Genomic DNA, 23,932 nt, shown 5'->3' with positions numbered 1-23,932 from the left:
TGGGTGAATGGATAAATAGTGTAAAACTGCTCTGAGTACACTTGAGTGTAGAAAAGCACTATACAAGTATAAGACCATTCACAATTTACATTTTAGGTAATGATTTTACCATCCATTATTACTGTTATTATTAATGAGGCAAACCTCCAAAAATAACATCAAGGTTTTTACTAAAGTAGAATTATCCTTTAAGTGATTACAGTGGGTTAGTGATAAAATGTGTTGACATAATTAAATAGATTACATTTTTTTACAGTGTATTAACAGGGTAGGGGTGGGATTCTAGGAGGATGGGCTGCTTTATTGGGGGGGGGTGGTTGGTAGAAAGTGATCTAAAATGCTCTAATTGTAGGAGGTGTGTTGGTGAAAGTGATTTTGTGTTCCAGCATGTCTCTGTGTCTGTCACATCAATATTCTACTAACCTCTCATTTAAACATCAGCTGTCACCCCACCCCCTCTCTAGTGACCACTATTGTTGCGTCTGCCAACGCTGTAGAGGGAAAATAATTAGTGGAGAATTCAAGCAATACATTCACCCCTCTCACACCCTTCTTTCCTATCACACCCTAACTTTCACTGCCATCACCCTTCTTCTTCACCTCCTCTCTGTGAGGAGGGTAGAAATGGATGGATTGATTGGAGGGATAATAGATGAGAGATCATTGTCACTTGGAACTTTTGTCAGCTGTGTGACCAGAGAGAAAGAGGAGTCATTACAAGCTTTTATCTCTTTGTGTGTCTGTCGCAGCCCTGCTGAGAGGACAATAGCTCTGTCATTTAGGGCACTACTTCTCAAACTGGAGGTCAGTGTTCTAGATGGTCACAGGATGATTTTACAGGGTCATAACATATAGTTTTACTATATAACAGAATTTATTCAAAAACGTTTTTTTCCCTAATTTTCTAGTTTAGGTTTTCTTTGTTGTTTTCATGCCACATTCTGTGATAATCACATGAAACACCATAAAAAATGGAACCTCCTTCTTCAGTTTAACTGTTTACCACTGTAAATAATATTTGTAATAATTGTTTACTACAAATAATTTGGAAAATGTTACAATGTATCTCCTGTTTTGAGGGACACACTAAAGGTGCATTCTCTAAGATTTTAAAAATGCGACAGGATTTTTTGACTTTACAAGTCAAAATGCGACAGGATGTGGTGTCTCTCAGCTATACCCTCCTCAAGGAAACACTGTTACCTCTAGCCCTTATGTCGTTATTGCAGCTTTTCTATCCTGTCTTGTCAAATTACAGTCTGTTAATTAACCCTGCCACCTAGCAAAAGTTATGAGTCATTTCAAACAGCCAGCTATTGAGGAGCTCTTGTAAGGTACACATTTGACCATGTCCAAAAGATTGCCAAAGAAGCTGTGTTTTTTTTTGCACAGGTAGAAAAGGACAAAAAAGTCACAAGAGCCAGGGTTAAAGAGCTGGTATTATGCCCCCCTTTGATTCATTTTATTAAATGCTGATGAATTTTTAAAATATCTGTGACATTTCATTCTCAGAATCCATCTTTACAAACAGAACAGATTCCTTGTTGTACTCTAGCAGGATGTTACTACTTTGGATGTAAACATACTGCTGTACATAATTCATGAGCACCTATTCTGATTGGTTGGAGGTGATAACTCATGTTCACCCCCAGCAACAAAGACCTTTTTTCAGAAGTAAATGTCTCCCATGCGATTTCTTGCTTTTTAGGCCCAAGTGGACATTTTAAGCCAGAAGAGGCGAGACAGACCCAAGCAATAGCAAGATTTATATTCTTGTTAAGGACCAAAGAGGGCACCTATGACACTAGTGGCCAATATTAACCAACTGTGGACTGTACTAAATTTGGTGCAGGTGCAGGTCGTCTTGCATTGGTGAATAGCTGCTTGGGGAACAGCTCAGCCTGGAAGAGAAATAGTTGTATTATTCTTAAACTTATTGTTGGATAATTACTTATAAATTAATTTTACCATTATTTTAAATAGACTAACATAGTTTAATATTATATTCAATTCTGTACTGATTGGGGAATTGGTAGAAGAGTTGAAGGAGTTGGGGAGTTGAGGAAGGCTTTTGAAATTAAAAAAGGTCCATTCTACTTGTGAGAATTTGTCATTCTGATGACCCACATTATTATCAAATGTGAGTATATACTATGTCCCTATTTAAGTCTGGATAACAAGAGTCTGTCTGGCACATGCTCCCAAGCTAGAAAAAAAAGCCACTCTTTCTCTCTCTCTCTCTCTCACACACACACACACACACAGACACACAGACACACTGGCCAAATTGCTCATAAAACTAGGATATGCGTCATGTATGCAGGTGCATCCTCAGCTCAGGTCACAGAAATTAGGTGAACAAAATAATAAAATAATAAATGCTTTTATTTAGGCCTACACTTTGAAATTAAAATGAAAGTAAGAATGTTGGTGATGACAGTGTGTTCTGTAGGTGTAATACTACTACTACTAAATATGAAATGTTAAGCTCAAATACATTACTTAATAAAGCACTTAAGAGTTAGTTATTTCTAGAGGTCAATTTCTATGAATAAGAATATGAATATTACAAATTTACAAATAGTGTTGTACTATTGCACTGGCATTAGAATGTTCTTTCGAGCATGTATGTTATCCATATTTCCCCATCTGTGTTAACTGTTAATAGAGACAGGTAACTGCTGGTTATAGACCTGTGTGCAATGTTGTTGATGTTAAATATCATTATGTCAGCTAACAGGCGTGTTCAGACATGTAGCCAGGACCTCAGAGTCTTTAGGTACTCCTCAGTCTGCCTGAGTAAAACTTTACAAGTAGAATCTCAAGGGAAGAGGACAGATCATCATGTTTTACTGCTTTAGCATCACATTACCTCAGAACAATTCCCATGATGGTTTGAATCGTCCACATAATCTCCATCCAGGATACTGTAAAAGGCACTATTAACACAGCTGAGTGCCAGGCAGCACACAGAAAAAGGTATAAAGTATCACCTATGCAGGGTTGGTGTTGATGGGTAAAGAAAAGAAAAATATGTTGCACAAAACAAATATCCATGTAGAACACTGTTTTGACAGAGCTAAGCAATTGCATTTTAAATGAGCGATACATTAACACTACACCCTCCACTGCAGCATGTTTGATTTTTATTCATGCCGGTACCATTAAAACAATTCTCATAACAAGATGGCCTCACCTTATTCCTGACTGGCTTAACCTACAGTAAAATGCGGTAACTATACATGTTACTAAACCATTGATCTCTAGACAGATACAAACTCAAAGATGGTGAGAGCTTTTATTTGTTGATGAATTACTATTATGTATTTCACTGGTACTCATACCTGTGAAATACATGACAATGTCAGCTAGGATTAGCTCATGTAATATTTTTTGCCCATCAAAGCACATTCAGTGTCCCATAATTAAAAAGTGAAAAAATATTTTAGAGAGTGTTTGTACAGTATTTCACTACATTGAGCCCAAAAGTGCAAGTATTATTCCACTTAATGCCAACAAGCTGGATCACGACCAGGCATTGTATGGTAAATAACAAATTTTTCAAAAATAGATTATTTTTGTTAAATGAAGAAAGAGAAAACCATTCAGTATTTATCATAAACTAATAAAACAATATCAGCACAACCAGTGAACTGCAAAGCTGCTGGCTAAAGCTAATCGTAAATATGGTATTCATGTTGGTGCCAATGATACCTGACTATGCCAATCAGATGTCACTAAAATTAATGTTGAGTTGGTGTATAACTTAACAAAACAATGTCAGACTTTGTAGTTTTCTCTGGAATCCTCCCTAAACTGAGCAGCAACATGTTTAGCTGCATGTCGTCGTTCCTTCGCTGGCTGTCTAGGTGGAGTCTATCAAACAATGTGGGCTTTATAGACAATTATGCAAATTTCTGGGGAAAACCTGGCCTGATTGTGATGGATGGTGCTGCTCTCATCTCTAGAAATATGGTCAAATTTTTTAGACTGCCAAAAGTTTGACAATCCAGAGTGGGGACCAGGAGAATAGGTCTACCCATCAGCGCACTGAGTGCCTCTCCTCTCCTCCTACCTCACATATATATGCCACCATTGAATGTCACTAACTTTGTGCGTTCTCTCACCCATAGTTTGTGGTCTCTCTCTATACCCCTTGCAGGTATCACTGGTTCTAGAGATGTATAGAGACTTGCTGAAGTCCAGTTACTGGTCCCACCAACCTGCATAGTGTTTATTTGTTGTTCATTGTTGTTCTTTTCTCTCGTCTCTATCCAAACTTACCCCAACTGGTTGACGCACATAGCCGCCCAAACTTGAGCGGTTCCGCTTGAGGTTTCTCCATTAAAGGCAGTTTTTCCTCTCCACTCACCAAGTGCTTGCTCATAAGGGATTTGTTGGGTTTTTGTAAAGTGCATTGTCATGATTATATTGCAATTTTGCGCTATACAAATAAACTGAAATGAATCAAATTATCATGTTCCTTGAAGCACAGACCAAGGTGGAGGAGTAGGATTCACCTTAATGATTTATAATTTAGTTAAAGAAATTCGAATTAAATCCAGCTAAATGGGACAACAGTACCATCTAGTGGTGTTAGTTGGACCCGCAGTGATGTGTAGGCAAGGAAAATAGCAAAGGATTGTGGGTAGCCCTGTAGGACACTCACTAGATAAGCTCAGTAGGAATGCCACAATTTTTGTGGTCAAAAATATATGGTAAGATAACTCTAATTGCCTTTAAAAGTTAAAGGTGGTACTTATGTTGTGACTGTTATAGACTGGACTCGCTGTAGTTTTGTGAAGTTAGCAGTTCATTTTATATGCATTTTCCTTGTAAAAGAAAATCTGCACTGGATTAACTAGCTAACACATTATGCCGTCTTTCCAGCCAGAGCCATGTTGTATGTCCACAAGAGATGACCATTCCACTGAATGTTATTGTCCAACAATAACGGATGAGCCATGGGAAAATGTGTGTTGTGTCATAAAGGGATTGGAAGCCAGCTCTGGAAAGAGATTTTTTTAGAACTCCACTAAAGACTTCTAATTCCAAAAATATCACTACAGACTAGTGCCACAATTGTGTCGGCATGGTTGACGACCACACTCATATTTTCTGGGATTGCCCAAAGACTTTTTGGGAAAACAAAACGAAACTGGAGAACATCCTAAGGACAGATCTTCCCACGGACCCTCTCCTATTCCTGCTGGACATATATCCCAAGGACCTACTAACCAAAGATCAATGTTACATACTACATATCTTACTGTTGGTCACAAGAAAGACCATTACCCTAAATTGGCTGAAGCCCTGCCCAACTACAACTGAAAATGGACATTTTCTCAAAAACATGGTTGCAATTGTCTTTTCTTTTTGATTAGAATTTGCTTTGTACTTGAATGTGTTTGCTGTCCCTCCTTTCTGCATCTGTGTGATATTTGTTTTTTATATGCATTAAAATGAGCCCAATCTCAACACATTATGTCATATGTTATGTTAATTGCCTGTCATTCTTCACCTTAAGACAATAAAGTTTAAAAAAAAAGAGAAAAATCCACTATACAATCACAGAATGCAGCTCCAAAGACACTGTAATAATTAAAGACTTTAATTGTACTGTGATAATTGGTGGCCAAAAAAAGACTACTGAATACTCTCACTAGCCAGAGACATTCTGTATGTATTGTATATGCAAGAGATGACCATTCCACTGAATGTTATTGCTCTTTGTCATATAATTCAGAACACAATTTGGAAAAAAAAAAAAAAAAACTTGCTGTCACCCCAAGCTAGCCTGCTCCCAGTCTCAACTGCAGCAGCACAAGACATCTCACAGTGGTCACACATAGCTTTAAGTCATTTGAGAGCCTCACTCTTAGCCTCTTACACCCAAACTGGATCAAACTGTTTTATATTTTGTGTACCACCCACCTGTCCCTTAGTTTTTAATTTAATTTCCAGACTTCCTATTGGATTTAGTGTTAGCACACCAGTCAGTCATTATAGTGGGAAATTTTAACATTCAAGTAGATGTTTAAAAAAAGCCTCAACACTGCATTTAATTTACTATTACATTGAATTGGCTTCTGTCAAAATCTAAAAAAGCCTACCCACTGTTTTAATCACACCCTTGTTCTGACATACAGCATGACTTTGAAATTAAACATTAAAAAAAATTGCTTGCCTGCCCATTTAAATATTTTTTTAATAAATAAAAATTCCACCACAGCAGATATTTGTCTGACAAAATGGATAACTTGAATTTAAGGAAATGCTTTCATCTTTACTTTTACACTATGTGCCAGCCACCTCAACTTCACTCCCACTCTAGTTGATTATCTTGTTACTACACTTGCTACTGTGGCCCCCTCTGAAAAAGAAGGGACTGTATCTGCTCCTAACTTATAAAAAAGTTAACACAAGAAGAGTTATTCATAAAAACCTAATAAGATGCATACATTTTTTTTAAAAAGCACCAGTAAAATGACTACTAAGAGTATGGGTTTAGTTCTAAGAGAGAAATAAACCCCTGGGCAACCTACCTAGTTATTTATTGATGGCTCTGCTTTCAGAGAAGTCAAATCATGTTGGGTTTGCAGTTGTCACAGTGATTTCTAGTGAACGTGAAAGTGACTTTTGTGGCCAAGTATGGTGACCCATACTCAGAACTTGTGCTCTGCATTTAACCCATCCCAAAGTGCACACACACACACAACATGAACACACAACTGGAGCAGTGGGCAGCCATTGACATTGACAGACTTGACATTATGAATTATTGGTAAATACATAAGAAATAAACAGATAACAGTACAGTAAATCTCTATAACAAAACAAAGCACAAACATTTCCGGCCATGGCTCTTATTGAGTGTGCAAAATCAACAAGGTAATTCCATTAGATGCAGATGGTTTGTATCACATGAGCCTGTAATTAAATGACTGAGTGATAATTCCCAACAATTTTCTAATGTGATTAATAAGGAATATCATCAAAAATCATTTTATGTGCAGATCAGAGACAATGTAAAGTCTAAATTTAAACCAAATGGTATAAAAGTATTTAAATGGTGAATCCAAAAACAGTAAAATTTTTTTATCTCTATCCCTGCCCCCTCTTGTTGAGGAACAACCTCAGTGCCCATATATCACAAATCATTTTCAGTATTATTTGATTTGCCTAAAATGATTGGAAATCAGACATCCTTTCTTGTTTTCTCCAGTTATAGGGCATTAATAAAAAAAATGTTCTTACCAATTGATTACTGGGAACAGGAGAGCAAAACCTTAAACAATGTTAAGCCTATGAGGAAAACTGTGATCAGAATGGCAGTGGGAAAAAAAAGAACTCATAGCAGTTCCTCTAGTTTGTAAATAAAATGCATTTTGAAAATAATTCTTAGTTAAAACTTTTTTAGTTTTAGTTCTAAAAAAAAAAAAATCAATGTACAATGTATGTCAGAGCATGTGGAACCTCTCTCTGGTCCTAAAATACTGTGAAATGTTGACATTTATTCAGCAAACAGAAATATCCCTATACTGTCCATACCCACAGTATGCATTTTTGATTTGGTGCCCTCTTCAAAGAAGGGAACTGTTAATAATTTGGTAGTCTAGAGTATCAAAGGTCAAATGTTTTCAATTATTATTGGCCTTTCAAGATTTGAGTCTTTCTATGTAATAACCAGCTACATATACACTGAGGGAGCATGTATCACAACAAACAACCATTCCTCTGTGCTGTCCTTCCTCTGTTTCCTCATCATCACCCCGCTGCCTCCTCTGTGTCTCCTCCTCCACTTCTTCCTGTGAGACACTGAATCCTCCTCCACAGCGACAAGAGTATGTGTACACACACTCATCTGAAAGTGTACACACACACACACACACAAGACTGAAAACTCTACATTTACATGGTTTAATAAGAGTGAACATGTACAGGTATCGTGATATTTAATTCTAAGTGAAAACTGAAATACAGCAACCAAAGAAATATGATCAGAGATAACTGATTTGCTAGTATTGGATACATATTTAATTACAGTAACACTTGTAAATATTAATATCATATAAACAACAGACTGAGACATAAAGTTGGTCTAAAAAAGCCTCTATCCTCTTTAGTGTTCCCTAGGTTTACTAACAGCCTTCTGCACTAGTCACAACTAAGTTCAATCTTTGATTAGTTATGTAGTTGGTTCCTGAAAGTTCCCAAGATTCTCTGGTCTGATGAAACCAAGATCACCAAGACCAATGCCATCCCAACAATGAAGCATTGTGGGGGAAGCAGAAGGGACTGGGAGACTGGTCAGTGTGGAGGCAAAGCTGAATGTAGCAAAGTACAGATATATCCTCAGTAAAAAACCTGTTTCCTAGAGCTCAGGACCTCACACTGGTTCAAAGGTTCACCTTCCAACATGACAATAACCCTGAAGACACAGCCAAGACAACACAGGAGTGGCTTAAGGACAACTCTGTGAATGCCCTAGAGTTGTGCAGCCAAAGCCCTGACTTGATCCCTGTCAAACATCTCTGGAGAGACAAGGAAATGGATGTCCACCAACAGTCCTCATCTAACTTTATCAAGCTTGAGAGGATTTGTAAAGAAGAGAGGCAGAAACTCTCCCAGTCCAGGTGTGAAAAGCTTGTTGCATCATACCCAAAAAGACTCAAGGCTGTAATTTCTGCCAAAGGTGCATCTACTAAGTACTGAGTAAAGAGTCTGAATACTTATGTAAATGTGATATTTCAGGTTTTTTGCTTTTAGTAACTTTACAGACATTTCTAAAATTCTGTTTTCACTTTGTCATTATGTGGCATGGAGTATCACAACTACAGTGTGCAGAGGCACAACATAAATGCTATGGCAAGGGGGAGCCAGGATGACAGGTCAGAAGGGGTATGCCCTCGTCAACCCCACACTCCGACAGTCCGAGATCAGGTACCAAGCCCCAATAGTAACCTGCAAACTGAACACAAGAACCCCCTCAGCGAAATCATGACCAAGAGTAGTTATGGATACCAACTACGGAGCAACGATCAGCCACCTCCTCTACATGGATAACATCAATGTGTGCCAGGAGTGAATGAGACATTGATTCACTGCAACAGCAACGACATTGGAATGCCATTTGGATTGAATAACTGTGGTCAGATGGTAACAAGAGGAGGGAAGGTAGACAGAACTGAGACTGTATGACCAGAATGCAACATAGCAGATGTTGAGGACAGCTACAAGTACTTTGGAATCCCACAGGCAAATGGGAACCATGAAGAAGCCACAAGGAGAGCAGCAACTGCAAAACACCTACAAAGAGTAAGTCCTGAGAAGTCAGCTGAATGGGAAGACCAAGCTCTGGGCTAGGGGCAAGGCGGGAATACATAGATATTTATATATATACTGTATCAAAATACTGAAATAACACTGCCTATGGACAAATCTGTAGTGCAGAGGTTAAGGCTGAAATTTGTGACTCTATATATGAGAAGTATTTTGTCCTCCCTAATACTGCTATTGTGTGTAAGTTTTAGTGAACATGGTGTGTAATTACCGGGGTCCCAGGTCATGTCCTCCAAATAGACTGTAGAATCTACTGGCCAATCTTGTTTTAGTTCCTGCGCTGAAGAAGCATTATTTATTATTATAGTAGTAACAGAAGGAAGACAAGCAACATTATCTAACATCTGTTATGAACAGTCTTCAAATTTCAGAGTGCAGACAAGATAGTATTAGAACCAGTTATAGTACCACAATTGTGGAAGTGAGTTGGCACTTTTCTCTTTCCCAGTGTTCCAATTTTTTTTTTTTCCTTCCCCAAAATATTTTTCAATTCTTGGAAATAATGTAACTGTAACATTTGTAACATCTGTAACATTTAACACAGTTTAACATTTTACTCAGTGACATTAAATGTATCTGTGTATGCAAGGCAAGTGACAGATGATTAAGAAAAGGAGAATATTTAAATACATTTAAGTAATCTGGTTACTCCGAAAAACCCGGTTATGTGGGTGATCATGTGAGAGTGTACATACACAGAGTAATAATGTGGTTAGTGTAAATGTTCGTATACATGCAGCGGGTCAGTACTGAATGAGGCTGGGCCAGAGAACACAATATCAACATTGTTGAAGACTGAATTAAATCAAAACAAGACTTCTGGACCATAAGAGTTGCTCGAAATAACAGTGGCAAAAATATTTAGCTCTTACAGCTTTAGCTTTTTGCTAGTAATTTGTCAAACAGACTTTCAATACCTCAAGTAATCTTTTTTTCCATTTATATTCAAGGTTCAAGAACATTTCATTGTTTTAACCATATAGGTGAACTACTGAAACAAAACAACATACATTCAGTCATCATGGTGCTATATAAAATAACAGAAATTGTACAAGTTTTTGTGTATAAAAAAAATTACACAAGTGCACGCATACAAACAGTGGAGACAGTACATTAGACAATGTACAAGACAATGGGCAGTATTGACCAGTACAGAGATGTAGTGAGTAAGGTGCAGTAAGGTTCAAAAAAAGTAGTGCAAAATGTGTATGTAATGAAATCTAATATGGCAGTGTTTGGAAGCCATAATGTTTATCCATAATTTTACAGAATGATAATGTGCAACATTATACAGTAATGGTCCCCTCTGCTGTTTGCTCTATTTTTAGAGCCACTAGCTCAACTAGCTCAAATTTAGAGGCCTTAAGATCCATTGTATTGTGCACAAAATAGCACGCTATGCAGACGATGTACTTTTATATCTAAACACAGATTCAGAATAAATATGAATAAGACTGAAAACCTCGCATATAACTTTAGTCCATGTGAAAAGCTCAAATATGTATACCCATTAAAATACCTAGGTGTAACCCTCACTAAGGACTCATCACAAATATTTGTTAAAAATTACATTTTGTGTCATAAAGTGAAACAGGATCTCATTAGATGGAACCTAATCCCTTAAGTTTAAGCTCACAAATCGAAACGATAAAAATAAATGTCTTGCCGAGATTTCTCTACCTCGTCACTTGTCACTAACCTTGTGCTCTCTCCCTCTCTTTCTGTTCTCTCTCTGTACCTTCTGCAGGTGTCCTTGGTCCTGGAGCTATATTATTGCTGATGTGCAGTTACTGGCCCCACCAGCCTGCAGTGTCTGTTGTTTATTGTTGCTGTTCTTTTCTCTCTCCTCTATCCACTCACCCCAACCGGTCGAGGCAGATGGCCGCCCAAACTGAGCCTGGTTCTGCTGGAGGTTTTTCCTTCCGTTAAAGGGAGTTTTTCCTCTCCACTGTCGCCAAGTGCTTGCTCATAAGGGATTTGTTGGGGTTTTTGTTAAGTGCCCTGAGATGATTTGTATTGTGTTTTGGCAGACAGCGCACCCTGCCTGCTTTCTTTATTCTACAAAAGCACAGCAGTTTGTTATGAGTGTATACAAATAAAAATAGACCCTTTACAGCAAATATGCAAATGATATATTGCACGTTTCTGTATGTTCAAAACTGACAGCGGAATTTACATTCTTTTTGGCATTATCACGAAAAGATGCCACACATTCGTCTAATCCATGGGTGTGACCCAGGGACTCCATCCCCTTATGTCTGTGAGTCTTGTGCTTGCCATATAGTTTCAGCTACACACACCAAACTTGGTAGGTGTAGGGAACTCTCCAGTACGAACATTTTTAGCATATACATTGTTATAGACACGCTCCTTCTGATTTGTATCAATTTTGGTATATATGATGTCAGCATGTTGCTGATGTTCAATTGAAAGCAGCTGTTCTGATATGTTGTAATATGAGAAAATGGTGTTACGATGAATTTTGATACTTCACCAAATAAACAGGAAATGTGTCACAAATTTCAAATACATTTCTTGACAAACACCAAACTTCAGTGGTTACTGAGAAAGACTATGACGATATGCACATGTGGAACACGGCAGACTGACATAGAACCACCGTGTGGCTAGCTACAAATTAGTCTTTCCTGTGTCTAAAGATTGTGAAATTTGGCGCACACATTAGTTCTGTACATTTGATAGACATCCCATGTTGAAAGCGCAATATTAGATGCCGGAGCTAGATTAAATTGGGTGGATCCTGGCAGCCCTGTAAAAATTATGAAATATCACTTATGAGGTAACTTTCAACTATTGGAATAGAGATTTTATCTGATCTTCCCAAACTTCATCTAATTCCGAATCCAGCCAAGAGAAATTTGAGAAATACACCTGCTCCTAAGCCATCATGCCACATGAAGTGCTGCTGTTTTTAATTCACTCAGCAAAGGGTGGCCAAAATATATCTCTGATCTCCTTAAAAAATATAAATCCAGCAGGTCTCTTTGATCTTTAGAAAGCAGTCAGCTGGAGAACCCCAGGTCAGTACTACTATGCTGCACAAAGATGCTCCAACTTCTAACCATTTAAAATTCCAAATGTTGCTGCCTTTGATTTATCTGTTGCCCCCTTTTTTAAATTTCTATGTTGTATACAATGCAAATTACAAGTTATGGCTTGTCACACCATGGCTTTTTCTCTCGCTTTTTTTTTTTTTTTTTTTTTTACATTTTCCATGAATTTATTTTTTAAATAAAGTATTTATCTCAAATATTCATTCATTTAACTCACTTTTAATGCATGATGTTTTGAATGTTGATGTATTGACCGGTGAAAAGCATTATAAGATGAAATATAAATGATTATAAATTTTCATTATGTGGTACGTAAAGCTACCTTGCTTTGACTGCGGGGCAAACAACATACCCACCATAAACAGATATTGAAATGGAAAATATGCTATCAAAGAAGTGTGACTTCAATTAGAGAACATTAATATGAGAAGAAGATGAAGATGATGGTGCCATAAATTATTCAAATAATTTGTCAATAATTTAAGTATGTTAGTTTAATTGTATGTCTTGATTTTTCTAATTACTTAATTACTTTCCTAATTATTACTTAAAGAAGAATCCAAAATAAAATTATAGACTTAAAAGTGAACAAAAACAAGAAAATATATATATATATTTTTATATATTTGGAAATGGATTTTAACTCAAGTTGAGCATGCTTTATATGTACATTCCTAAAAAAAGGACAGTGGACAGACTTTCAGTCATCAGTGAATGGATGAAAAGAGATAAATGGATGGACTGAGTGATGATGGAAGAATGTATAGGCAGGAAAACAGATGGATGTTCACAGATTATTTTGCAGTTCACTTTTGAGGAAACAGTCATTATCAAGTTGTACAGTTTGAGAGTGATAATGGCTTGAGCCATGAATAATTAATGCTAAACTTTTCTTGAGTTTTAATTGGTGTGAAGTGTAATTACTACTAAACTAGTGAAATTTTTAAATAGAAAAAATGATGAGGGACAGGCTGGAGCTTTCAGGGGACATGTAAATAAGAAGAAAAGACATCTCTTTTCCTATAGTTTTATATCTCAATGAACAACAGGACTGTTCGAGGAGTTTTTCCTCTCCACTGTTGCCAAGTGCTTGCTCATAAGGGATTTGTGGCGTTTTTTTTTTTGTTTTTTGTAAAGTGCCTTGAGATGATTGTATTGTGATTTGGAGCTATACAAATAAAATTAAAATGATTTGAAAACTGAACTGAACTGAACTGAATTATAAATACATTTTTCCCCACAGTGAGTCTTAGATCCATTGTAATTGTGAATCAATCCTGACATATACAGTTTTCAGAACCAACTTTTCAGCTTACAATACATAAAATTAGGGCTAGGTATCCTATTTAGAGCCCGACCAATATGGGATTTTTGGGAACGAAGACTAACTAGCAAGGACGCTGGATGCTAACTTGACTCATATCGACCGATAAAAGAATATATCTGTCAGGCTCTAATCCTATTGATCCAATATCAAACAAAAGGAAGGCCAATACTGCTGATACATATACTTTTACTTATAAAGGTAGCTTATGTACTACATGTATGTGTCATGACTAATGAGGTGTTTCCATCATCAAAATGCCATCATTTCAAAGCATTCAATTACAGTAAAGTAACTGCTTTAAATAAAAAGTTTCAATAGGCTGAACATTATTTGAATATCTTTATATACCCTATGCCATATTTAATGAGTGCTAAAGTAACAACTATGACAAATTACACTTTGAATTAACATTAACTAGCATTAACATGAATGCTGAAAATTATAACACCATTAGAAAAAAAATGTTGCTCTGTATCTTGTTAAAACGATCATTTTTCTTGTTTTAACAAGATATTTTCTCATTGAAATGTGAACTTTTTCTGTTATAATTAGATAAAAGGCAAGATATTTTTATTTCTGGTAGCAGCAGTACTCTCAAGTAGAAGAACGGATATGGTCCGATATAAATTAGATATTCTTTTTAGTGGCTTTTCATGTTTATAAAGACGTGGTGTTGCCACAGTAGCAAACAGCCTTTTTACACAGTGCAGCTCACACTGTGAAAGGAGCAGTGGTGTTTGTGCAAACACCTCCAGTCTGATGAAGTGTATGGAAAGTAGAGGAGACAAACTAATATTAAAGTGCCAATTCCGTCATGGTAGTATCAGTATTAACCTGCCACCAATACCAATATTTGGATTAATTTGTCCACCCCTGCTAGATATCAAAATTTTTCACTGTGGCCATAATAGGCTGCATAGCATTGTACAACGAGACTGGCCATTACACTGGGAGAACTGGGGGGCATAGAAGGGCAACATCCCAGCAGCAGGACCAATATTTGCTCCTTTGTGAAGAGAGGAACAGGAGCAGCACTGTGAGAGCCCCACAAAACCTCCAGAAGGCTAATGGTGTGCATGGATTTGGCCAAACCATCAAAAATATCTTCCATGAGAGTGGTATATGAGGACTCAACCTCTTCTAGTAAGACCTGTGTTCCCAGCCCAGCACCATGCAGCTGGCATTTACCAGGGCATGCCAGAATTGGCAGGTCTTCCATTTGCACCCTGTTGTCTGAGAGCTGAGAGCAGATTCACATTGAGCATAGTAGTTGCATGACAGAGTATGGTTATGATGTGGTGAATGTTATACTGCTGTAACATCATTGGCCATGACCAGTTTGAGTATATCTCTATGAGCTTAGCACATTTAGCCACTAGTATGTTTGCCCATTCTTCCAGGCAAGGTCAGACCACAGATTCTCTATTGAGTTGAGGACTGTGCCACCTCAACACATTTAAATGTTTCTCCCTAAACCAATTGAGTGTTGCTTTAGCAGTGTTTTTAGGGTCATTGTCCTGATGGAATGTGAACCCAGTCTCAACTCTCAAGTAGATTAAAGCAGGTTTTCTTCAAGAATTGCTCTGTATTTAACACCATCCATCAATCCTTTATTTCTGACCAGTTTCCCAGTACCTGCTGATGAAAAACATCCCCATAGCATGATACTGGGGGTGATGAAAGGTATTGGTTTTGCACTAGACATAGCCAGCGTACCCACTGCTCCGGGTGTGTGTTCACGGTGTGGGTGTGTGTGTGTGGGTGTGTGTGTGGGTGTGTGTGTGGGTGTGGGTGTGTGTGTGGGTGTGTGTGTGGGTGTGTGTGCGTACTTTGGGTGGGTTAAATGCAGAGGGGAATTTTGAGTATGGGTCACCATACTTGACAATAGTAGTCACTTTCACTTAATTGGTAGCACCAGAACTTATCTAGGAGCTTCATAGCACACTGGGTGAATACAAATGCACACACCAATTTTCAGTTTATTATTTTTATTTAAGAAATGTTTTATTTCATCTTACTTTATCAACTTGGACTATTCTGTGTAGGTCCACTACATAAAAACCAAATAATAATCAATTTCAATTCCAGGTTGAAGTGCAACAAAATAGAGAAAAAAGCAACAAGGGGTGAATACTTTTGCAAGGCACTGTACCTTTAGAACAATTGATAAAACAATTAAATTACATATGATTCAGAAGCTTAAATGCAAAGTCCTACCTCTCCTCTGCAGGTCATACTCTCTTCTAGTGTTCTGGTCACCAAGGATCCTCCAGGCTGCTTCAACTTCTAGAAACTTCTTCAAACCAGACTCAGCTTTTGAGGAACACTCACCTCTAAAACGGTCTGGATGACACTGTGAATGCAAGCATCCCCACACAGACAAACAGCACACATACACACACACATATGGTTTTTCAAACTTGGGGGGAAAAAAAAAAAATTGGAACATGAGTGAACTGAGGGAACTCAGGGAACTGAGTGCTGCATATACAGTGTACCCCCACAAAGTCGAGTCTGTTTACAGCCTCAGTCATTCGCGGATTTTTCCTTAGAACCTAACTAATAATTGTTTGCGGAAACCACAAATATCTTCCGCAATTGTTTATGGCTTTTTTGCGGCAATATATAATTTTTCATGCATTTTAACACTAAATTATTAAGAACAATATAATTTACTAATCTAGGTCACTAATTTGTTTACTAATAATTCATTAAGCTTAGTTTGAAATTAAATTAAAGTGTTTTGGGAGCATATTTAGGTTTTAAACTATAAAAATAGGCATTTAATTGACCACATCCAAATTTTGCGGTTTTTCTCCTTTTCTCCTTTTATAGGAGGAGGAAGGGTGTCTGCCCTCCTTAACAGGCCCAGTCCCAGCTGATCATGGCTGGCATAATGCAATAAAAGCTACTAGGTTATTTGCAAAGTTTCTCTGTTATTCATGTTTTGCAGAGGCAGACATAATGTTATATGATTGGCTTAACAGCCAGTGACAGTACAGTGACGAACACATTACCTACCTGTAAGGCCAGCTGCTGATATTTGTGTCTGAGTTGCTTGACAGACTCTGAGGGGCTGGCTCCCAGGACAGCATATAGGTCTTTCTCTGCTGCTTCACACATCTCTGCTCCTACACAACATCAGACTGATGCATGAATAACACAGAGCCCTTCCTACTGTCCTTTTACATAAACATAGTAGATTTGTGGCTGCATCTCTATCTAAAAGAAACTACAAAAACTCAGTACTGAGTACAAGGTTAAAAGGCTACAAATCTTGCAAATGAATCAACAGTGGAGAATGTCGACCAATTATTGCGATCTCAGTAAATATATTTAATGGTACTATAAACCTAATGATACTATAAAACACTGCAACGATCAGGCTACAGTAACGTCACATAATATAAACTTGTTGAAGCCTGCGGGAGTAACGTTAACGTTACCGCTGCGGTCGGTGTCCCCCTGTTGTAATATTACCTATACGTGTGTTCTGAAGTCAAACAGGACTAGTGTTAAATGAAAAGTATTTCTTATTAACGTTAATCGAAAAGCGGCTCTTTCAGCGAAGCTTTAGCTTGTATCACAATACACCCTCGTGGACACGTGAAAGTTAGAACTAACGCTCCTGTGCCTCGAGCTAAACAAACGGCCAATGTAGTTCTACTTTAGTCAGCACCTTAAACATTTCCCTCTGTCTTTAAGTATATATTTTTCTGTTTATGTTCACCGAGTAAATAATTGAACATACCTTAACGTAAGGACGCCATAATGTTCAACAACGTTTCAGAGTCCCCCTGAAAACAACTTCTATTTCCGGTTCGCCAACGTTCCGTTGACGGGAACTAGTTAAGAGTAAGTTATGGGGCTGCAGACAAGATGGCAAACTAACTCCTAACTCCTAATTTTTAAGTTGATTTGGAAGAATAAAACCCACTGCCTACATAAATCACAATTAGTCAAATATTATAAAAATTGTGGTTTGAGTGCCATGAATTTTGAATCTTTTTTGCAGCTCTGAGTGAAATAGCTTATAGAGTGTACAGTGGGTACGGAAAGTATTCAGACCCCTTTAAATTTTTCACTCTTTGTGTCATTGCAGCCATTTGCCAAAATCAAAAAAGTTCATTTTATTTCTCATTAATGTACACTCAGCACCCCATCTTGACAGAAAAAAACAGAAATGTAGAAATTTTTGCAAATTTATTAAAAAAGAAAAACTGAAATATCACATGGTCATAAGTATTCAGACCCTTTGCAGTGACACTCATATTTAACTCACATGCTGTCCATTTCTTGTGATCCTCCTTGAGATGGTTCTGCTCCTTCACTGGAGTCCAGCTGTGTTTAATTAAACTGATTGGACTTGATTAGGAAAGGCACACACCTGTCTATATAAGACCTTACAGCTCACAGTGCATGTCAGAGCAAATGAGAATCATGAGGTCGAAGGAACTGCCCAAGGAGCTCAGAGACAGAATTGTTGCAAGGCTCAGATCTGGCCAAGGTTACAAAAGAATTTCTGCAGCACTCAAGGTTCTTAAGAGCACAGTGGCCTCCATAATCCTAAAATGGAAAAAGTTTGGGACGACCAGAACTCTTCCTAGACCTGGACGTCCAGCCAAACTGAGCAATCGTGGCAGAAGAGCCTTGGTGAGAGAGGTAAAGAAGAACCCAAAGATCACTGTGGCTGAGCTCCAGAGATGCAGTAGGGAGATGGGAGAAAGTTCCACAAAGTCAACTATCACTGCAGCCCTCCACCAGTCGGGGCTTTATGGCAGAGTGGCCCGACGGAAACCTCTCCTCAGTGCAAGACACATGAAAGCCCGCATAGAGTTTGCCAAAAAACACATGAAGGACTCCCAGACTATGAGAAATAAGATTCTCTGGTCTGATGAGACCAAGATTGAACTTTTTGGCGTTAATTCTAAGCGGTATGTGTGGAGAAAACCAGGCACTGCTCATCACCTGCCCAATACAATCCCTACAGTGAAACATGGTGGTGGGAGCATCATGTTGTGGGGGTGTTTTTCAGCTGCAGGGACAGGACGACTGGTTGCAATTGAAGGAAAGATGAATGCGGCCAAGTACAGAGATATCCTGGAAGAAAACCTCTTCCAGAGTGCTCAGGACCTCAGACTGGGCCGAAGGTTCACCTTTCAACAGGACAATGACCCTAAGCACACAGCTAAAATAACAAAGGAGTGGCTTCGGAACAACTCTGTGACCGTTCTTGACTGGCCCAGCCAGAGCCCTGACCTAAACCCAATTGAGCATCTCTGGAGAGACCTGAAAATGGCTGTCCACCAACGTTCACCATCCAACCTGACAGAACTGGGGAGGATCTGCAAGGAAGAATGGCAGAGGATCCCCAAATCCAGGTGTGAAAAACTTGTTGCATCATTCTCAAGAAGACTCATGGCTGTACTAGCTCAAAAGGGTGCTTCTACTCAATACTGAGCACAGGGTCTGAATACTTATGACCATGTGATATTTCAGTTTTTCTTTTTTAATGAATTTGCAAAAATTTCTACATTTCTGTTTTTTTCTGTCAAGATGGGGTGCTGAGTGTACATTAATGAGAAATAAAATGAACTTTTTTGATTTTGGCAAATGGCTGCAATGACACAAAGAGTGAAAAATTTAAAGGGGTCTGAATACTTTCCGTACCCACTGTATATCTAAACATGTATGGTATGCTACAGTGTCTTGCAAAAGTATATTCAACTCCTGTTGATTTTTTTACTGTTTTGTTGCACTTCAACCTGGAATTGAAATTGATTTTTATTTGGCTTTTATATAGTGGATCTACACAAAATAGCCCTATCTGATGAAGTGCATTGATATTCACCCCCTTTGCTATGAAGCTCTTACATAAGTCTTGTTGCTCCAATTTCCTTAAAAAGTCACATAATAAGTTAAATTAAGTCCACCTGTCTTCAGTCTGTGTCACATAATTTCAGCATACATATATATCTGCTCTGAAAAGCCTCAGAGTTTGCAACACCACTGAGCAAAAGGCAGCATCAAGCAAGCAACACAAGGCACTCTCCATACAGGTCAGGGACAGAATTTTAGAAAAATATAAATCAGGGATGGACTACAAAAAAATATTCACAATTTCAATATTCCACAAAGCATCATAAAATCTGTCACAGCAAAGTTAAAGGAGTATAATACTTCAGCCACATTAGAAGGGTTTTCATGTTGAAGGTCAAGCATCTCAATGGGATTCCCAAACAATTTAACAAAATTTATTTTAACAAAACTAAGGTGTAGATTCCAAAAAAGCAAGTCTTTGTAGAAAGTTCAACTAAGGATCTTCGGAAGCTATCCCGGTAGAGTCTATTAATTAAAAGTCCAATTAAAGATCTTCAGAAGTTTTCTCCGGTAAAGTCCCTGGGATTCAGGAGGCATAGTTAAGTGAGTGGCAGGTAAGTAGAGATGGATGGTCTGGCAACGTGGTGAGGATCAGGTGAGTGGCTGGGATCAAGGCAATTCAGTGGGAGAAGGCAAACGGAGCAGATGGCAATGTTGGGATTTAGGTAAGGGGCTGACTGAGGCAGATCCGAGGTGAGTACTGATGAAGGAACTCGAGAGGCGTAGAGAATAAGATCAGCAACTCTATTGCATGACTGGACTACTGCTACCAGCCGATGCAGAAGGCCGATCTGCATGCTGTCTTTTAAGGAGCTCCCTTTGATGGAGAAATAAGGCACAGGTGCATCTCGTTCAACAGCAGTCCTGAAATTAGGTCAGCACACACACTGACAGGCAGAGAAAGAGACAGTGAGAGAGAGAGCGAGAGAGAAAGAAAGAAAGAAAGAGAGAGAGAGAGAGAGAGAGAAAGAGAGCCAGAACAGGATCCCAGGCTGCGAGACAACTGTGAAACTCTTCATCTTACTGAATGTAAATGACCAATTTAGTTTCATCACGCCTCAAATGTGAATATTCTGTGCAACAAAATTTCTATGCGCAATTTGAATATGATGTTTCCACTTATTTTATCAGTGTTAATACACTGATTATTGTATTTTTTTATTTTATTTGTATTATGTATATTCTGATTACATTCAATTTTATTTGTATAGCACCATAAACCTTGGCTGTTACTTTCTCTTCATACCTGTTGTGCATCAGCCTCCTGTTTGGTAGCAAAGTATATATCATGGAAAAAACAATCTGTAAACCTGGAGATAATGTGAAAGCAGATATTTAACAATAATAATTAATGAAATTACGCCATTACGTGTGTGATATGCGAACTGCTGCCATTTCTCAGTCTATATGTCTGTTTCCATTATGTTATCTGTAAAAATAATTAATGAAGCTAAGAGAGATAAATCTTAAAAATTCACCCCAGCCTTACTGCTAGAGGAGAACTCTGACTGGAATTGAACTTCAGCTGTCATGCTATGCTTTGTACCTTCACTATCCTCCCCGACAATCAGCTGTGCTCTGTTGTTTGAAGGAATGATACAGGTTGAGTAAAAACGTATGCTATAAAGTAGTAGTTTGGAAGAGCTGATTTAAAACAGATTGTTTTTGTGTTGCGTTTGTTAAACCTCCAGTCTCCCCTTTCTGTGGTCAGCTATATTGTTTTAATGAAGTCTGAAAATATTTTTCCTAATAAAGTCACCCGTGTTAAATAAACTGAGAGTGTTAATTTAATACCGAAAGTGTTTATATGTTTCCACTGTTCACATATAAACACTTTTTGGTGTTGATTTAACACTGGAGATTTTGCTGTGAATGGATGTGATAGCCACTGTGATATATCAGATTTGAAATGAGTGTTCACAAAATGTTTTTATTCTAGTTAATTGTATGTGGGGTTTACTCTTTTAGTAACTTATGGTGTTGTGCATCTTTAATAAATTGTTGATACAACAACATTGTTGATACATGAAACCCGGTGGAACAGATTATAATTATTTATCTGCGGCAGTGCCTGTATATTTGCAGACTAATAGGTTTTGTGACACCTGGTAGCAAAAAGGGACTGGATGTGGGATTTTTTTGCCCAGTGCAGGATTAAAACCCACTATATTCTTGACACCACAACCAGGGAACCACAAACATGCTGCGGTAAGAAAGTGTGACATTTTGAATCGCTACAACCGGCCCATTCCTACGCTTGGCGGCTCATATGAGTGGGTGCAGGGTCCTGGAGCTCATGCCTTTTTTTCATCCTCCCAGCAAAAGGGAAATAGGAGAAAGGGAAAGAAAAATGAAAAAACTAAAGAATAGGGTAAGTGTGGCATGTGAATGGTAGCCTGGAGTGGAGTGTGATTGGGTTGCATTTAAGGCCTTTGCACCTGTGCCCTCCAGCATCTTTCCCATCGGAGAATGGAGAAAGCCATGTCCCCACAAGTGAGTAGTAACTTATGGACACAAACACATGCTCATGTAAACAGTAATTATCAGAAGTAGTGCTCGCTACATGACCAGTGTTTCATGGAAAATGCACAACAGAATGCATAACAATGAACAGTATGAAATCTTATTATATTATACTTATATTTATTATATTATATTATTATACGATTTTGGCTTTCATACTAGTGTTTAATTTCACTGCCAAACCAATGAAAGAGCAACACAGAACCACATGCTGGGTAATTTATCCTGACAATATGACTCAAGAGCAATCTGTTAATTGAAATGGGAACAGAAGTGGTGAGGTGACACAATGACACCTTTATGATATCATTTCCTGTCTGTCACCAGACAGACCAGAGAAGGAAGGAGGAGGGGAAGAGAGACACGAGGTGACTGACATTGCTGTACAGTTAATTATTTCTTAAATTTGGGACAATTTAGGCTCAATTAGTCAAGTGACAAAATATTCACCATCAAATTGGGGTGTTGTAGTATGCAAGTAATTCCGTGGCTTACTCTGCAGTCACATAAAAACTATTTGAGAGCAAACCTTTGGTACAGTGATCAAACAAACTGGGAAAGAGAGAATGAGTAATTCGAAGGAGGAGAGAGATAAAAGTTGCATATACTGTTATATACAGCAATAACAAATTGAGCTCTACTCAGCACAGCTAAATTTTCTTATACAGTTCTACTAGCATTCATCTTTTGCACATTTAAGTATCAATTACAAATATAAAACATAAGACAACTTGACCATGGCCATGGTCAGCAGTCTGTGTTTCCTTGTTCCTCAGTTAGCTTTGAGCGGCGCTGGGGTTAAGAACAAGGACATTTGGGTCTGTTGATCCATGGAGTCCTGGGCTCTGCTACCCAAAGGTGTGTTAATTCCAATGGAGTAGGAATTCTCACTGACTGATTCTTTTTCACTGCTGAGCTGCAGTTGCATTTCCACCAGTGGTTGCAGCTATGCATTCCTGGATCAAGCTTGGTTGCTTGGTTGTCTCAGTTTTGATCATACAGATAATATATCATTTGAATCTGTAAAGAGTCTAGTTTTATTTGTATAAACTCATAATTACAACAAAACACTGTTCTTTTGCATATGGCCATTCTATAAAAAGGGGCTTTAGTCTTAGTCTGATCAGTGTATTGTTTTCTGTGAATGAGTGGCCAAGATGATTTCCACATCATTTTGAAGCAAAAACTCTAGGCTACAAGATCCATTTCTCAAAAACCTTGTGAACCAATGTTCTGTATGTGTTTTATGGCCTTATTTCAGTTACTGTTAGTTTTTCACTAACCATTCATAAACACTGTTTTCCTACAGACAGACTTTAGCCATTAATATGTTTAAAAGCAACTGAAAAAAGCACAAATGTCAGGGTATGTCAAAACTTGTACAGTTCCCCAAAACAACCTTAGACCCCAGAGCGTTAAACATATTTGTAAGTATATTTAGTTATATTTTCCAAACGTATATTAAACTACTGATACAAAACAAGCTACAGAGAGTGCCTGATCCTGTCTGATCTCGGAAGCTAAGCACAGTCATTCCTGGTCAGTACTTTGATCAGAAACCACCTGGGAAGTCCAGCGGGCTGTGTCAGGAAGGGCATCCGGCGTAAAACGTGCCAAATCAATCATGTGGATCAGGTGATCTGCTGTGGCAACCCTGAATGGGAGCAGCTGAAGGAACAACTAATGCAGAAAAGCATATTTAAAGTAAATTTTGTATATTGAAATGATATCAATACTTAATTAGTAATTTGGGGTATCTAAGTAATTTTAAGATTATTAAGTAAAT

The 23,932-nt window shown here is 38.0% G+C and overlaps 1 protein-coding gene across 1 annotated transcript; it reads right to left on the bottom strand.

Moving 5' to 3' along the window:
• Window positions 1-5,663: 5,663 nt before the first annotated feature.
• dnajc24 (DnaJ (Hsp40) homolog, subfamily C, member 24) lies at window positions 5,664-17,563 on the bottom strand. The gene is made up of 5 exons (XM_026312336.1): window positions 17,495-17,563; window positions 16,765-16,874; window positions 15,961-16,096; window positions 9,554-9,622; window positions 5,664-7,864 (listed from the first exon to the last, which is right to left on the bottom strand). The coding sequence occupies exons 2-5, from the start codon at window positions 16,864-16,866 to the stop codon at window positions 7,659-7,661; spliced, it is 513 nt and encodes a 170-aa protein (XP_026168121.1). The 5' UTR covers window positions 16,867-16,874; window positions 17,495-17,563; the 3' UTR covers window positions 5,664-7,658.
• Window positions 17,564-23,932: the final 6,369 nt, after the last annotated feature.

This window comes from Mastacembelus armatus, chromosome 6, assembly GCF_900324485.2.
Source record: "Mastacembelus armatus chromosome 6, fMasArm1.2, whole genome shotgun sequence".
Taxonomy (NCBI): Eukaryota; Metazoa; Chordata; class Actinopteri; order Synbranchiformes; family Mastacembelidae; genus Mastacembelus; species Mastacembelus armatus.
The sequence above is the reverse complement of the archived record's forward strand: the minus strand, read 5'-3'. Positions and strand labels throughout refer to the sequence as shown.